Below are 18,751 nucleotides of genomic sequence, written 5' to 3'. Positions count from 1 at the left end.
GGCATAACAGTGAGACTAAAAGTAAAAGATTTCATTTTATTTAATTTTTTTTTTCAATAATATAATAGGCGAAAGTTCACTAAGCAGCAGCTGCTTTTCTCTGTTCGTACCGTGCAATTAATTGTATAGACTAAAGATGCCTAAAAACTTAAGATGTGCTATAAAAATGCTTTACAGGAAAACAATATGCAAATTATTTAAATCAGTGGTACAATCTACTTTCAATATTTTTCGCGGATTTAGCAATATGTATTTACATGGCTGGATCTGCCAAAATTACGTTCGTCAGTTTAATCTGATGAAAAGCTGATTTTTCTTCTTGTGTCGTGTGTAATTGTCAGGTCCAGATTTACATTTTTCTAAGACGTGGACCAAAGAACTATTCTGTGCCCCTAGCCTCTAAAAAAGATTATAATTCTTGTTAACTTATCCAATGTGTTGCCATTTATATATATGTTCCGGAGAGTATCCGAGTTTCCATCAAGTGTAATGGAAAAAGTAGCATTGCAAATTTCGCTCGCTATCAAGTCGAACAGGGTGGTGTTATAACTTCCTCGAAACTGTTACATGCAACAGCGTACTGTTCATTCACTAATTACGGGATTCGCAGCTAATGTCAGAATTTTTTGTTTTTCACTTTTCGAATATGCTGATATTGATAGAAAAAATGGAACGGAGTTAAAATACGGGAAATTTCCCTGTCTCGACTAAATTTACGGGGACGCGGGACACTCGGGCCCAAAGTCGGGACATTCCCGTTTTTTACGGTACGTATGGCTGGCTTAAGCGTAAAATAAATAGTTTTATTGTTGAAGTATTCATTTCCGATTCTTCTGAGTTTAATTCCGGAATTTGTCGAGCACTTCTTTCACGGCGTGTACATCAAAACTTCCACTAGTACGGAAATTTGAACTCAGCACTTGAAATAGTAAGCGTTATATAGTCTTCGAAACCCTGAGCATTAAGCTTCTTAAATTTGACAAGAATTTTTACGCTATTACTGGTGTTGATTTTACAGAATGCTTATTTGAAGAGTAGCAACAAATGACTGAATTAAACTGTTATTGTTGGAAAATCAAATTTTAGTTGAAGAACCTTGGGTTTTACATCAAAGGTAAGAAATAATACTAATAGTTTTACTAATGTTTTTACATATGTACTATTAGTACCGGTATCTATGACCTTAAACCCGTCAAACGTATGAGTGATGATGTCCCTCGGTGTCGCGAAGTCGACGAGCATACTATTCACGGAAAATGTTTTCTAAAGTACAAAATTGCTTATTTTACTTCAAATAGGCTATAAGCATAATCCATACATTAATTTGTTCTATAACTATCTCAAGCTAAGGTAAGTGCATTCAGAACTTTATAAAGCTCTTATGTTGAATGTTGTTGTATACCTTAACGTGAAAGCCTCTAATTCGCCCAAGGAAAGTCTAAAATCTGATAAAAATCACTTACAATGTGATCACCTTAGTTGTATCAATAATATACTAACAAATAGGTCAAAAACCCAGGTGGGTTTTAAAGTGTTTTTTTTTTTCAGGTGGGTCCAACCCGAAAAAACCCACCGGGTTTTTTCGGGCTGGGCCCACTTGGGCAAACCCTGCTTTCGTGACAGGCATGTTAGTTTTACATATTGGCGGGTGCAAAAATGCCTTACTCTTTTCGTGTAACTAAAATTGCAATTTAGTGTTTTAGCCTGTCGTTTTTCGACTCTTGTTAACACACCCCTTTGGCGATGAGGGAGCTGAATGCTCAACATACGGTACAACATAAATTATATCTTATATTTTTATTCTTAAATGCTAGTGACACCGATAAAAGGTTTTCGTGCTCTTAACTTCCTTTTATTTCGTCAGATATTAATGTAACATTGCGATGATCTGTGTGAATTGGCTTAATTTGAAAGTAATTTATATGTACAATAACATTATCTCTAAATATTCTTAATTTTAAAAATCCCAAACTGTTTCGACAAGACCTTGATTTCGACGACTTGGAAATTCCTACTGCAATTTACATCTCCAACGAAATAGCACCACAGGGTTCCTATTGGTCAGGGAAGTCAAGGAAGCTCAGGGAAAAAGACTGGAAATCAGGAAAATTTTGCAAAATGTAGGTTTTCTAATATTAATTGTGTACCATTACAATGGACGTTGACATATTAGCCAACCATTATAATAGACGTTGCTCAGATTTTTGTGGGAGGCAAGTGGAATGTACGTATGAGCAATTGATTACTATTTGTCTCTAGAGAATAAATGTTCTCATATAAATATTCAGTTATTTATTTCTTATTTATGCCATCATCATCCGACACCTTCATGAAAGTCATGGAATTTCCTGCCAAAGGTCAGGGAGAAGTCAGAGAAATATCTCACCAGATCAGTAGGAACCGTGCATAATAAGAGGTCTTGTTGAAATAGTTTGACATTTTTGGAATTAGCATATTTATAGGCAAGACATTGCTAATTGTTAAGTATAAATGTGCGTAAATTTATAAAGTAATCGAAGGTAAGTGTTTTCAGTATATAGCGTCAAATTTAATTTTATAGTCCTGTATTGTTCGGTACAGCCGAGTGGTTAGGAAGCGTGCTTTGTGTGCGTGAAGCCTTGATTTCATTTCCTATGAAAACCACGGTGGTTCATCCTACGTTAGAGCTTACATATAGCTTCAGTGCTGAAAAGAAATGTTAAACTTCAATTATCGAAAGCTTAATCTAATGACAGGTATGTATTTTGAAGAGGTAACACTTCCTCTACAGTCTACCAAGAACTGTAATCACTGAGACTTAAGTGATGTGTGATCACAATATCGGCTTCTCTCGCTGTTATCTGACTTTAAAGATTGATCCCACCCTCTCAGTTCAAGTAGTTCCCCAATTGGCGTACGATTCACAGCAATGAAATATGGTTTGTAGTGGTCTGTTAGGTAGCAAACCAGGATTGAACCCCAGAACAGAAAATTTTCTGACAATCGTTAAATTCTCACATTTTCGTGTACGGTTTCAAAGCTTTTCATGGAAATAACTCATAAAACTGAGAAATTACCTAGATTCTTTAGTAAAATTTGTTACTTTTAGTAAATGTCACATTCCTAGAGAATGAAACAAGAATTTTATTTCTGTGGGTTGTCTTTAAGCTTGGAGTTGACTTGGTTCAGTACATTTACAATCCTTAACAAAAATTCTATGGTAGTAGAATAAGATGTAATTTTACTGAAGTAGTGGTAGGATCTACACTTTTGATGGTTTGTTCACGTAGCATTTTGTTTTCCTTTTCCTTCAGGGATCATTTATTCAACGCTATCGAGACCCTTCCTTGTGTAAGAAAGAAGGCTGATTGGGCATTGAATTGGATTGGTAATGAATCAGCGAGTTACGGTGAACGAGTGGTTGCATTTGCTGCAGTCGAGGGAATTTTCTTTTCCGGCAGTTTTGCCGCAATTTTCTGGCTCAAGAAGAGGGGACTAATGCCTGGACTGACATTTAGCAATGAATTGATCTCACGGGATGAGGTAAGTAAATTGGTGTGATTAGTTAACTGAAATTAATTCTTCTCTTATTGTTGGTTAACTTGACGTGTTTTATTAGAAAGCTGAGAGAGTCCCTGGAAAGTAAACTGCATAGGCATTTCTGTATGGTAAATTATGGCCAGGTCCAATTTTAAGTTCATTATCAGCTACGTATTCAAGATTCATTGAATAAATAACCGGAAAAATGGTATAGAAAATCTAAAATGTTACCATGATTGTTTACTTTTTAATTATATCCTAGAGCAATTAGTAACAATGGCTGGCACGCATGCGTGGGATGTTGAGGAAACAGTTACCAACTAGAGCGGCACCCTTATGGGTTGCTCCAAAGTAAGGGAGCGAAGTGTTGTAAGATTTGAGTAAAGGAGACTGATAGAAATTAATCGCCGCAAGATAGTTCAAAACAGTGACAACTTTGAGTCGAACACAAGTTTACGAGTGGGTTTAGAACTTCAAATAGGGCATAACCAATCTTGAAGATTCTCTGCGTCCAAGTCGCTCTTCCACTGTCGTCATGGTAAACAATATTAATGAAGTGGGACTCCATACTTGAAGACCGGCGTCTAAACTTTGCTGAACTTGAAGCACGTGTGGACGATCTGATGGGCTGATGCTACACTTAATCTATCATTGAAGGAACTTCATACTCAGTTATACGCAGGTTTTCTTATAAATTCTTCCAATTTTCCAATTGCTTTCCGTGACTAGTGAAAGAGCGGTCTGGATGTGGATAATTTTCACTTATGCCGTGTTTGAACTTCTCACCCCACTCGTAAACTTCCATGTTACCATATTGAACTGTCATGTGGCCATGAATTTGTCGGTCTTACGACTTTAGTCAATAGAAATCGTAAGACACTTCGCTGCTCCAACTTGGAGCAATCCTGTAAGAGTGCCGCAATCTTGACATTCCTAGCGTTCCGTGCGCGAGCCCCCACACGCCCCAGCTCCAGTTATGAATAAGACAAGTTCTGGTACTTACCGCATTACTGCTTGGTGTGGTCATTACTTTCAAAGTGGTTCCGTTCAGCATTTATATTCTTATGCATTAGCTGCTGCTGCTAGTGTTCGTAACAATGCTGGAAGTCATTTTCTGAGAGTTCTCTTACAAAGTCTGCAGTTTTCGACATCTTCAACTGAGGCAAATCTTATTTCTGTGAAGCAAGACTTTAGTCTTGGGAAAAGAAAGCTACATGGTGCCAGATGTAACGAGTAGGATAATGTTCCATGATAGTAATGCTTTTAGCGCAAAATATTGCCTGACAGATCCTTGTGATCGGTGCATTGTCCTAGTGCAGAATTCATACATTTTGCACCTTTGAGACCTCTTTCTCCTCACTTTTGTAAGTATTCAAACCTTAATACCTCTGACTACTCCCAGTAGGAACCTGTTCAGACAGTACAATTTCATGAACGTCATTGAACACTGCCACCACGGGCTTAAATTTTGAGCTTGTTTACGTGCGTGCATTTGTCAGTCTGGGGAATCGAAACACTTCCACTGCATAGATTGTTGCTTTAGTTCTTAGGTAAAAATCAGTCTCATTGAAGATTCTTACAGCATTGTAACGTTCACACACAATTCTTGACACTTGATATATTCCTGAGACATTTTCTAGCGCTGTCTGCTACTGATTTTCCTAATTTTTAATTCTGTGATAGTTCGCGGAAGATATTCTCAGCCAAGTTCAGATTCGGCCACTGTACTCACTCAAATTTTCCGACACAGCACGGTTACATGTGTTCACGGAATGACATCTCAGCTGGAAATTCCAAGATCAGGTGAGTGTAAACTTCAGGCAGATGGAGGGAAAGGATGAACACAACACTACCAGTAATTATGTACTGCAACTGCTTGGTTTGTGAAATGTAAATTGAGTACTCCTCTGCGTGGTATAGAGTGGAGAGGGTGAAATACCTGGGTATCAGATACAAATACCGGACTAAGTATAGTATCTTATTCGGATAGAGGGTAAACTATTCGATACTAAACAAATTCTTTTTCATATAGTATTGCTGATACTAAATATCTTGAATTATGCGGCGATAGCACTAGTACTACATTTGAATCTTTCATTGAATAACACTTATTTTGATTTATTTCGTAATTGCACATATTAACTAAAAGGACAAAAAAGTGTCAGAATTAAGGCAATGGGGAGAATATTTGAATTAGTGATAAATTAGTTTGATTTTATTTCATTTTTACATGTTTATTTTTCAGGGCTTACACTGTGATTTTGCCTGTTTGATGTTCAAACACTTGGTGAATAAACCAAGTGTCGAAAGGATAACAGAAATTATAAAGGATGCTGTGAAAATTGAACAGGAGTTCCTAACTGATGCTCTTCCTGTAGCTATGATAGGAATGAATTGCGAACTCATGAAGCGGTACATTGAATTCGTAGCTGATCGATTACTTGTAGAGCTGGATTGTCCAAAGGTAAGTTTTCTTAAATATCCACACAGTTAGTATTGTTAATTTTTTCGTGTTCCAAAATTTGTCCTGATTATTCATTGCATGTGTATTATTGATTCCAAATTAAGCAGAGGGAGTGTTTGAATCGTAACACCGAGTGTATATGAGACATGGACCTACTCGAAGGTGGAATTCATATCACCTTACAGTGCAATTGATACTGCTTGTCCCTTGTGACAGCTCGCTGCGCGCACGTGGTGTTCAATGCTACGTTGCGAGCTTTTGCGTCGGGTGTTGAAACTACACGAGTAGTATACACGAAACACGAAATTATTCACTGGAAGTAAATCTCAGTTTTATAAAATTAAATGACACAAAGGAACTAAAAAGCATGCTCTTAATAACCAGCAGGTCCACTACTAAAGTCGACATTCGACTGAAACAATGTGCATTTGTTTATATTCAAACTGGCAACGTGCGGAGAGGGTGGAATGTTTACTACTGCAGAGCGAGAGAAATGGGCCACTATAATTGGCTGAACGTGCTGTTTCCATAGAAACAGTCCTTCTTGGCTGATTATGACCACGTGCAGGAGGGGAAAAAACAGAGGAAAGCAACTGTCACAAGGGATAAATTGTATCAATTGAATTATAATACATTCAATGCTCTCCACGGGAAATTGAACCTAGGACCATTCTACAACAGCAGTGTTATTTCTTTAGAAGAGGAAGTTGTGTTAGTTCCGTAATTAGTTATTTGAGGTAGTAATAGTAGTAGTATCCTTTCATAGTTTCATTCATACATGAATTGTAAATTAAGGTCAATTGTCAGTGTTTATGACAATATAAAATCTTGCTTGTTGAAACAAATGATTACAAATTCTCAGCAGACATTTTTATAACTGAATATTGAGTAGGTACACTGTAGAAGTCTATTTTGAATATTCGCGATTCCTGAATACTTTATAAAAGAACATTGAACAGAATGAAATTATTAGAATTAATTATTATTAACAAAGTGACCTCCATGAAAATTGTACAAAATACATTCTCAGTTTAAGACAAATTCAATAGTTAAAGAAAGGAAACTCTTACGTGGGTCAAGAGAAGCGATGACATTCTCATATCTCAAAAGTTCAGACTGATGTCAACTTAGTTTGCTTCGATGTGAGTTCTGAAAGAGATTTCTGCTTTCTGATCACTTGTCACTTTTTCGGAAGTATTTATATGCTAATTCCAATTGGTACGTAATTCAGCCTTGCACATTATATTAGAATTGTTTTTCAGTTGCAATTACCTATAGTTTAAAATAAAACTGCTCTTTTTACTTTTAAGCACTTTGAGTTGAGGTACAGTCATGTACAAGTTTTTAATATTTCAAGTATTTAACTAATGATGTTAACATTAGTTAACAGTAATAACGCAACTGAGGCTGACGGGCATTGTATATCCGAAGTGTCGTGGTGTCGAATATTATGATTATGATGGCATATTTCGAATAAATAGAAACGGAAGTTACAAGGTATTGCAAATTTGGCTTTTTCAAAAGAATTTTTTTCAGATCTATTTCGAAAACCGCTTAGATAAGTAACACATCCAATTAGATAGGTAATTTTGAAGAAATTTGGCGAACATACGTATGTACGGAATGGTTTAAGATATCAAATTGCTTTAAACGGCATTATGATCTTTGTCTATTCAAAAGTGTGTACGTGATTGGATATGATACATTCGATATGGATATGTATAGTTTTTAAAGAAGTCTTAAGAAGTAACTTTAAAAAAATAATCGTGTAATTTTGTTTACTCGAAACAAGTCACATCATGGTTATAGTATTCGGCACTATGGTCTTTAGATTCTTTATGCCCCTTCCGTCTCACTTGCATTATTACTATTTTAGAGGGCTCCAAAACTTGGATATTTGTGATACTGTAGCATCCTTAGTTTGTAAATCGGGATAATAAATATGGTTTTGTAAGATGAGTTTAGTGTGTAGATTTCAAATACGTAATTATTAACATTCCCATTTGAAATTATATATAGAGATGGCAACACTTAATATGGTAGTATTGCAGAGCATGTCAGATGATTTCCCCTGTTGATACTTACGTAGTACAAAATTGCAATTTCTTTCATCAATTGAAAAGTTGAATAACGTTTAAAAGTAAATGATCCACCATATATTTCCTTACCTTTCTTCCCTAAGTAAAATTCGCACTACTGAACATCCTTTCTACCTTCTGAAGTGTTTTTGAGACTTAGCTAAGTTGCTTTCTTACACACGAAAATTAGAAGATACAGCGAAACCTGAGTTTAACATCCAAAGATATCTTACCTTATTTCTGTAGACAATGTTTCCACTTAAGGTTGCACTGGCTTTGAACAATATTGTATTGAGTAAAATATTCAGTAACCAGTATATACATAATTCATGTAACTTCATGTAATAATTTAAATGCTTTATTACTACGATGTTGCTAAATAAATGTATAATTGTAATACAATACGTAATTCTAATATAATATGTTAAGAAAAGAATTACTCAACTAAATTTTTTCAATAAAGAATTTCTGAACTTATAGTAAGAATATACTGAAATAGTGGTGTCACGTCCTCTCCATTATCGAGGTGATTGCCATGTTTTTCTATACAAACGCGTGAAGCAAGAACAGTGGTCGCAAAATTAATTCATATTTGTAAAATATTTTGAAGACTTAAAGTTGATGAGGAAAAGGTGCAGATTATGATTGTGGGCCACTATTCGAAAAATCTAAGAGTAAAATTAGTAATTCACAAAGAAAGAATAACATCGAAGGAACTTATTTCTACAGGTGCCAGCTCTAAGTAATAATAAGATAGAAGTCGCAAACGCTATTACAATACAAATGCACGAATATTGTAAAGGGTAGGCGTAAGAAATTTAATTGTGCCAAAAGAATTAGCCTCTCTAAAAGTATATAAATGATTACTAGTTTATGTTAATTGCATTTTTACCATTTTCTTTGTGCCGATAACTTGCCAGTGTGCATGTTAGTGTTGATATTGTGTATTATTTTTCCTTATTTGGCAAAGCGTATTAAACATAAACGGCCCCTCAAAATTTTAGTCCACCCCTTACTTTACCCCAAAAGCAATCCTAGCTACAGCATTCCTTGGAAGATTCTTTCCTATACCGGGTGTGTCAAGAGTCCTGGGTCATAGGCCAACTCCATTGAGTAGATACAAAAAAAAAAAAAAAAAAAAAAAGTTGGAAATAGATTGTTTTCGGTTTCAAATGGTGGAATTTTTGTAATCGTACTAGCAGTTTGGGCTCCATACTGGTTAGATGTCCTATAGTAAACGAAAAAGGGAGATCGTTCATATTGTGAGGGAATCTAGACCACCTCAACTCAGTTTTTTCAGCAATGTTGTATTGTCGATATAACTTAGTGAAAGCCTTAACTTAGAACACCTTACCAGTATGGAGTCCAAACGGCTGGTATGATTGAAAATATTCCACCATTTTAGAGTGAAAACTACAGATTTCCATCAACTTTACTCTCTTCACATATTTTTCATATCTTGACTCAATGGAGTTGACCCATAGCCCCGTACTTTTGATACATCCGCTATGTAAAATACGGCAAAATTATTTTTAAAAATACCAGTTGTAATTTAATAGTTCGATATTCCCCAAACGTTAATGCCGAGATTCTTTTCCAAGTATAATATGATTGTTACTGACTGGAAAACAAACTTAGAAGAATTGGTAATGTCTTGCTGCATGTTACCCTTTAACTAAGGATGAGATTAGAGAAAGTGTTTAAAATTTTGCATTAATTTCTATATTTCAGTTAATATATTAACTAGAATGTGCACCTAATCAAGGTATATCCTCATTTTCGTATTAGATACCTTACTATCAAGAATATACTGTCTACAAGTACCATATTAAAAAAAAGTACTACATTTAAGAAAAAATAAATGCGAAAATTATAATTAATGCTACAAAATATCAAAATTGTTGCGAATAAAATCTCTAGTAATAAGCCTTTGTTGAAATCAAAAGATAGAGTAGGGTAATTATTATTATTATTATTATTATTATTATTATTATTATTATTATTATTATTATTATTATTATTATTATGTTACCCAGGAGAGATCTAGAGGCTACATAGAACCAATCTGGGAACTACATATATAAATTCAAGGGGCTCCATTTGTTAGGGCTTCTGACAAGGAGATAGTTTCAACTGTTATTCGTGAAAACCACTGATTGGGAGAAGGGTATAAATACTATCCTCCATTGTGGCTAACTCGCTTATTGGTTGCCCCAACAATACTCTTTCTGCACTGGAGTCCAAAAGAATTTATTGCGACGCTCAGTGTTATGCAATTCTCGAAATGAGTCATATACTCAGAAATGATATACTCCGACACTCTTTATTTTAATTTTCATACCAGCACATTTCATAGTGAGATTGTATATGTAAGGATTTTTAATTGGATGGTCAGCGCTAGTATTAGACATTTCTAGTTTCGAATATTGGTTACATAGGGAGTGTTTCGAAAACTAGGGGAATGGTAATCTTAAAGAAAAGGAATACCGCTCCTAATTTGAGGACCTTTATTTGTGTAAAAGTATTTCTGTAATGGAGAAACTACGAAAATCGTCCGTGGTTGATAGGTTTCGAAATCATTTTATTATTTCAAAGAACAAATCCAATTTCGATTTTTGTAACAGATGTTTGCTTCAAAACCGAAAAAATCAGTTTGTTTTCATAACCGAAATATTGGGTTTTCAAAAAACCGGAAATGTCTTGAAATGTGGACAACACTAATGTGTGCATATTTATGTATGATGTATTGAATTCCGACAAGTCCATTTTTCTTTTCCTTCCATCATAGTAATGGTTTTTCAAAGCTCGTAAATAAACATGCATACTTACGGTCCTTGGAAGTCTTGTCCCACAGAGTTCCGTTTAAGTTTGGTTTGTATTTTATTGATGTTTATTCCAAAGTTTTGGGTTAAACAATGCTTTTATTCTAATCACATTTATCTTCAGTTCGTCCGAACATGATCATTTGGCAGTTTTCTGACTAGCATTATTTTAATTGAATGAACAGACTTAAAAGTAGAGATGCAAGGGCTCGAAGAAAAACCGGCTTGTTTGGAAAAAAACTGTTTTTTCTGCTTCGCTTTTTTGCTTTGGAAATTTTGGGCTTTTTGAAAATTCTGCTTTAAATTGATAAACCAGATTTTGTTTCACTTCTCTACAACACAAAAAGTCGTTTAATTAGTGGTTGATGCCGATAATAATATAAAACCTCGAAAATAAACCATGAATTTCGAAAAGATATTTCAAACAGTTTTACTTCTCAATATATTTACATTATGAATTCCAAAGTATTAACCAATGTATATAATAAGATTTTTTTTTTAACCTCCTACATACAAAAGTAAGCAGGGTTGGCAAGAGCCATGGTTGTTTTTGAAAATGCCAAAAATACCGTTTTTTGGGGGAGTTTAAACTAGGCTTTTTTGGTTTAAACCAGGTTTTTTGGGGTTTAGATATTTTGCTTTATGTATTTATATTACATATTGACAGAAATAAGTTTGTTTCGCCTTGGTGTTATGCAACAACGGGGTTATGCTGGAAAAGGTCACATAAGCTTAAAGAAGTCCGGTCAGTAAATTTCTTAAATTGAGAAACTCCCGCCCAAGCCATCGGGAAAATCCCGTCATTACTCTAAATGTAAAACAATAACGGAAAAAATCCTGTTATTGCTTTGCGTGTAAAATTTAAAGGTCAGCGTATCATAATCAGTACGCTAAAACTGAGGTATTAAATTACAAATTTAGTGCGTACATATCATTGAAAGTACAACCCAAGCCAATGTTGGAAGCTACGTAGGCAATCGATAAATTTTGTCAATTTATATCAGTATATTTAAGCAACCTTGGCTTCTTTATAAAACAGGCATTCAGACATGCAGAAATATACAATTTAGTTTCGTTTCGTATGTTCAGGCTTAACATCCTTACGTAATACCGAGGTTATCAAGGAGAAGACTCGCTTAAAGTGACATCCGAACCGCTACTTTGTTTACGCATGAAAGAAGGGTTGTGGTTCGACCGAGAATTGAACATGGGACACCTTGATTAAAAGGTGAAAAGGAAATAAAACTAATGCAGATGGTTTGATGTATGGAAACGTCACCATGAAGTTCACACGATTCGCATTTTTCGTACCTTTTATTTTTGTTTTTCGGTTTAAACCAGTTGTTTATTTAAAAAAAAAAGAAAAACAGCTGGTGTAAACCAGCCAACCCTAAAAGTAAATACTTCTTTTAAAAAAATACTCAAATAAGTAGCAAAATTCTATGTAGTATTTTTACTTCAAAATATTCCATACCCTCTTTTTGGAACAAAATAAAATTAAAATAAAATATAAGAAAAATACTTAGATTTATATGATACACTTAAAGGCTGCACACCTAGAGCTTTTAGTTTTGTATATTCTTGAAATTCTACAGTTTTATATAAGCACCATCACGGTTTATTTAGTCCTCAAGTTTTCTGTATTTTTAACAAAAGGGATTGAACATGAAAGGTGTGAGAGAAGAATATGGTAACCCATAATTTTACTATTTTAAGAAATTAGAAATTTTCTGCTGCACAATCCATTTTGAAAGTCGGAAAGCTGATTTTTCACAAGTCTATACATGAGGGATTAAACGAAGCGGTATGCGTTGCTGCCTATCTGATGCTGCGTAACTCAGCAATTGAAAATTTGTTACTTACCATGTTCTTGGCTCACACCCTTCATATCATTATGGAACTCTCCCCACCCCACCAACACACACACACACACAAAAAGACTACGGAATGTATTTAAGATAAATACAACTGCACAACAAACATGATTGACTGGAGCTTTTGCGCTTCTATCGAGAAGTCCGGAATTCAACTCAGCATTCGACCATTCTGACAAAACTTTTCTTCATTCCATCTATGAAGTAGAAATAGTGCGTGTACTGTGAGTTGGCTGACTTCATTTCTTATTGTTTTTAAATCGCTATTATTACTAATTACCAGCAGTGACGGTTTTGCGAGGGTTAGGGGAGGCGGTCTTTCGGACTGAAGCCTGTTCCCCAAAATTACAGAATGTCTAAAACAAACGAAATATCTATTAGTTATGCCTTTACTCGTAAACTTTAAGCTGCCGTCAAATAAAAATTACGAATGTTTAGAAAAACTAAACATTAGTAAGAAAAAAACCCTCTCAAAATACTTTTCTAAATCCGCCACTGATTCTCAGTATAAAATGATCTTCAAGGTTGTATCCGGAAGATTATCGCTAAATATATAAAGGAAACGAAATACAGTATTAGTTATGCCTGTACTCATAAACTTCAAGCTCCTCCCAAATAAAATTTGGAGATTTTAGAAAATGAAACAATCAGAGAAACCCGTCCCAAAGTACGTTTCTAAATCCGCTACTGATAATTTGTATAAATTAGTATTCAAGGTTGTATCCGGAAAATTATTGCTAAATCGTTGCACAGCTACAGTATAACAGAAATGTGGAAGTACGGTTAGACGGATATATTGAAAATCGTACGCTTTGACGGATATATAGAAAAACGTAAGTTTAACTTCTGCGTTAGAAGCTAGAGTACTAAGCTCTTAGAAATGAAACAGACGACAAACTGAAATGATATCGAGAAGAAAAAATATCGATAACTCAAAAGTTAAAATAAAGTTAAATAGCCTCTAAAATTGCCCTCAAATACTACATTCTTCATGTTAGCTTTAATTCGTAAAACATGTGCTCCATCCATCTTGATCGTGAATTTTAGAGCGAAATATGGCATTTAGGTCATGGAATTCTTATCTAAGTATAGAATATACTATAAGAAAGCTATTTAGATAGAAAAATCATGAAAATGAAAAAAGCCAAAATTTCCAAAATTCTAGTTTTTTTTTTTTTTCAAAAAAGCCGGCTTTTTATGTGAAAAAAAAAAACAATCGATTCAAAAAAGCTGGCTTTTTTGCATCTCTACTTAAAAGTAAAATTAACACTTAAAACAATCACAATAGGGAAAAAAAAAAAGAATTCTTACATATCCTAGCACTGAACTAAATTGTTCACTTTTCTCTTTTCAGGTCTATAAATCTGAAAATCCGTTTGATTTCATGGAGCACATCTCTCTAGAAGGGAAGACCAACTTCTTCGAGAAGAAAGTAGGCGAATACCAGAAGTGCGGTGTTATGGCGAGGAAGGAAGATATGGTATTTACGTTGGATGCAGACTTTTAGATGTACTGTGTAAATGACTATTTTTAAATGAACGCGTTGGAATGCCAGTGTTTTACGACTTGTTTATGTGGAAGAATGTATGGAAGATTTTATACATATAATTTATATTTTTATGGATGTAATGTTAACTCCAGGTATAGAAAAGCTTACTCAAATCTGAAAATGGGAGAAATCACAAAACTGAAACAAAGAATTTGGTCCATTTTGTTTGCTGCTGAAAGTACACAATGAAGGAAATATACGACCTCCAGTTTTCAGTGCTTACTATCTCTGATTCTATAACTAGAATATAAGAATTGTAGGACAAACAAGATTTTGGACAATCTCTGCATTCTTTATTTACAGTATTAAAAGAGAAATTTTTGCTAATTTCTTGCCATTTACTTATCCTTGAGTTCTACAGGGATCAAAATTTTAATTTGCTTGCGCAATAAATTTCTAAACAAAAATAAAAATTTAACAGTATAATTTAAGTTAGATTTATATATAGTAGGCAGTGACAATTTATTCCTTAAATTTACTTGATAGTGGAAACTGTGTTACAGTAATGTAATCGTGTGATAAAAGGACCATACAAACAGTTTAGACGAAAATTAGTTGCTTTGAATTCTAACCAAAAATGTACATTACAATACTTAACGTTATTTTTATAAACAACTTACAATATTGACAAAACTTTTTTATTATTAAATTGAACTTCGGTTTTGTGAATTTTCCTATTCATTTCAGGATCGTATTTTGTCCTAAAAGAGTGTGTGTATAAACTATCTATTATATGGCCGTTTATCCTGGAAAATCTGTGATCATATATTGCATTTGAAAAAGTAATGTAAGTTAATATTTTTTTTTTTTAAGTTAAGTGACTCAATTTTATTGAAAATTTACTTGATAGTGGAAAAGATCCAGTTTTATAAATGTATATTGAAATGATGATAAATAAATAAATATAAGTAGAAACAGAATACGTGATGATTAATAGTAATGTCGAAACTAATAATTTTGGGAATGCCATTAAAAAATTTCGAACTTTGTCATTAGAGCAGGTAGAAGTTTAAGTCGTTTCTGCACTGGTTTATATAGATTTTTTTCTCTTAAAGTTTGAGACATCTCGATTTTCTTGATTACAGGACATTCTTATGCACGATTACCAAAATTGAGACATAGCATATATATATTCGAAATTTTTGGATCAAAAGATCCAATATATTTCAATCAAAAAAAATTCTTGTAGGCCTTATATCTGGAGAACTACATGTAGTGTAGCGAAACCTCAACTATCACTTAACGCAGTATGTCCTTATTCCGTAAAAAATATTTACCGTTTAGGGGCCGAATATTTACCGAAAACTCTATTTAGGGGAGTTCAAAAATTTTGTGGCCTCTGATCCAAAAACTAATTGGCCAAGTTAGCAATCTTTCGATGCTTTTTTTTTTATCATTCCTAAAATTGTTATCGACAAATTTTTTCTTCCTTTTTTTCTAAGCTTCTGAGTCCCACGTAAAAAAATACAAGTTGTGTTAACAAGTGTCTTTTTGTCGCTAAATTGGAAAAGTGTGCATATGAAAACAGCTTTCAAACTGTTCCTAAAAATTAATCGTAGACAACTACTATTTGCTGATAGGGTAAGTAACTTCTGTAGTGCAGTTTGTTGTGTTTCTTTATTTTATTAAATGAACTCATTTGGATAAAACATAAGGCTGTATGAATAAATAAAAAAAAAAAAAATTCAAAGCTTGGGCATAAAGTAAAAAAGCATATGCTTTAAAGCAAAAGGTCTTCGATCTGTAAGAATAAGCTCTAGTTTTTACTTTGTGCTTGTACTTCCCGTGATCGAAGCAAATGCTTCAATCTGTCACGTTACGACATTCTGGGAGCTTCTTAGTATTAGAAATGCAAGAGCTTGAACAAAAGACTGCCGTTTTGATGGCCAAAACTGCAGTTTTTTGCCTGGGGAAATTGACTTTTAAATATTTAAATTTTAGTGATGAGGTAACATGTTTCTCCAATATAATACTCGCGCACACAAAATAATTACTACATTCTGAAGTGAAAATCCTGAAAAATTCAGGAATTAAAAACGAAATTGTCACTCGGTAGGAGAAAAGAAGTCCAGATTGGTGGACGCTGTGGATTGTTTACTTGCAACGAATTTTTAATAGTGATGGGCACAAAACTGATTTTTCGGTTTCTCCAAAATCGGTTCCGGTTTTTCCAAATTTTTTCCTATTTCTGACCAGAATAGTGTCTCGTTGTTCTCCGGAAACCGAATTAGTTTCCACAGAAATACAGTAGTTTTGTTTCCCAAAAGTTCACCGAAACCGGTTTTTGGAGAAAACCGATCACCAAAACCGGTTTCGGTGAAAAACCGAACCGGTTTTGGAGAAACCGAAATGTCAGTTTTTCTAGAAACTTTTTTTTTTTTTTTTTTAAATAAAAACCTGTTTTGCCCAGCTCTAATTTTTAATATAGTTATTAAGGTTCAACTACAAAAATGAAGAAAATGTAAAAATTAGACTAAAAAAGAACTGTCAGAAACTAGAGAACTAAAACTATTGGAGAGGATGTTGCATGAGTTAGTACAGGAAGACAGTAGCCCATCTCGGCATCCTTGTAATCTTTTTCCCTCAGTGGTCACGCTCTATGATGCTACGTAAATTCCCTAGTTGTGCCATTGTTCCCTTACGTGGTGCTAGAAGCATCAAACCTTCAAATTTCGGAAGCATTTGCTTGTTTAGAATATTTGTTTTGTTTTATTCTTATCAAGGTCGGAGTTTGGAAATATAAGCAACTGTTTCCCAATTTTTATTCATTTTGCAGCATTTTGCTTCAACAATCTTTTGAACGATAAGCATTTGCTCCTTTTTATTAATTTGGCCCTATAGTGTGCGAGCATTTTCGCGATATAATTAGTTTTTCCATTTATTAGGATCACGTTAATGGGCCTTATAAAATCTCGTTAGTACTTCTGCCCGTTACTTGACACAATAACTCCTGGTCCAAAGCGAACTTTTAATGTTTTTTACAGTATAGACTGCTAGAGCGATTGTCTTGGTAGACTTCGTTAATGGAATCAGTTAATATCTTCACGAATATCGGTAGCTATGCATATTCCATTCATGCGAATACGTGAATTGTTTTTTTCAGATTAAGATTTTTTTTAGTTACCTTAAAATTTTTTGGATAAGTTGAAACCTCACGAACTTGTGGTATGAAATGGTATATAAAGCGTAGAGTACACTGATGTCAAACTGATATGCTTACCATATGTTATAGAAATTTTCGGGTAAAGCTTATTAAGTAACATACTTGGGATATGAGAGAGTATTATACCACCAGGGTAGCGACAAACCGGGAAATTTCAATTTGTGAATGAGATTTTAAAAACATTAAAAATGAAAATGTTAAAACTATTTCAGATGTTGATTTTTTATTTTATTTTTAATTGGGAACTTCAAACCTAGTTTTCCACTAGCGTTGTGTAACAACTTGTTCTGTAGTTGTGTGCAGTTTTTTTTCGCTTGTCCAGTGGAATGTCATATTGAATCATCCATAAAATAAATTTTGTTCAACTATGCAGCAGGGTTTGCCCAGGTGGGTCCAGCTCGAAAAAAAATCCACCTGGATTTTTGAGCTTTTTGTTAGTATATTATCGGTACAACTAAGGTGATCACATTGAAAGTGACTTTTATCAGATTTTGGACTTACCTTGGGCGAATTAGATGCTTTTATGTTAGAGTATACAACATTCAATGTTAGACCTATATAAAGTTCTGAATGCACTGCATGAATAAAAAAAAGCTTACCTTAGCTTTGAGATAATTATAGAACAAATTAATGTATGGATTGTATTTATAGCCTATTTGAGGTAAAATATGCAATTTTATATTTTAGAAAATACTTCTCGTGAATAGTGTGCCGTGGAACGTTATCCCTCATACATTTGACGAGTTTAAGGCCATAGGTTCCTTTATCACCAGTAAATATGTAAATACATTAGTAAAGCTAATAGTATTAGTTCATACATTAGATGGTAACAAGTATTCTTCAGTAATATTTGGTTTTCTAACTACAACAGTTTAGTTCAGTCATTAGTTGCTACTCTTCAAATGAGCATTCTGGAGAATCAACACTAGCAACAGCGTAAAAATTTTTGTCAAATTTAAGAAGCTTAACGCTCGAAGTTCCAAAGACTATGTAACCCTACTATTTCAGGCGCTGAATTTAAATTTCCATATTATTGGAAGTGTCGATGTACAGTAAAGAAAGTTGCAATTTCGGGGAAAACCCGTCATGAAAAAAGTGCTCGGGAAATTCCCGCAATTGAACGCACAAAGCATTGAAAGTTTATACTTCAACAATAAAACTTACTTTTAAGCTGGAAGATATTTAATTTCATAATGATTCGATCTACATTTGTTCGTTTGTCTGCCTGTACCACACACATATTACAGGGTACAACTTTCGGTCTCTTAAGTGTAAATTTTCA

General features: G+C 34.0%; 1 protein-coding gene across 1 annotated transcript in view; it reads left to right on the top strand.

Moving 5' to 3' along the window:
• The window catches only part of RnrS (ribonucleoside-diphosphate reductase subunit M2), a 29,222-nt gene extending 14,027 nt beyond the window's left edge, over positions 1-15,195 (top strand). The window contains exons 5-7 of the mRNA XM_081746135.1: positions 3,294-3,522; positions 5,765-5,983; positions 14,112-15,195. Of these exons, the coding sequence (XP_081602261.1) occupies positions 3,294-3,522; positions 5,765-5,983; positions 14,112-14,264 (601 nt within the window). The 3' untranslated portion in view covers positions 14,265-15,195. The remainder of the gene's footprint in view (positions 1-3,293; positions 3,523-5,764; positions 5,984-14,111) is intronic.
• The last annotated feature ends 3,556 nt before the right edge of the window (positions 15,196-18,751 follow it).

The sequence above is a fragment of the Thermobia domestica genome, chromosome 18 (genome assembly GCF_964235325.1).
Source record: "Thermobia domestica chromosome 18, izTheDome1.hap1.1, whole genome shotgun sequence".
Classification (NCBI taxonomy): Eukaryota; Metazoa; Arthropoda; class Insecta; order Zygentoma; family Lepismatidae; genus Thermobia; species Thermobia domestica.
The sequence above is the reverse complement of the archived record's forward strand: the minus strand, read 5'-3'. Positions and strand labels throughout refer to the sequence as shown.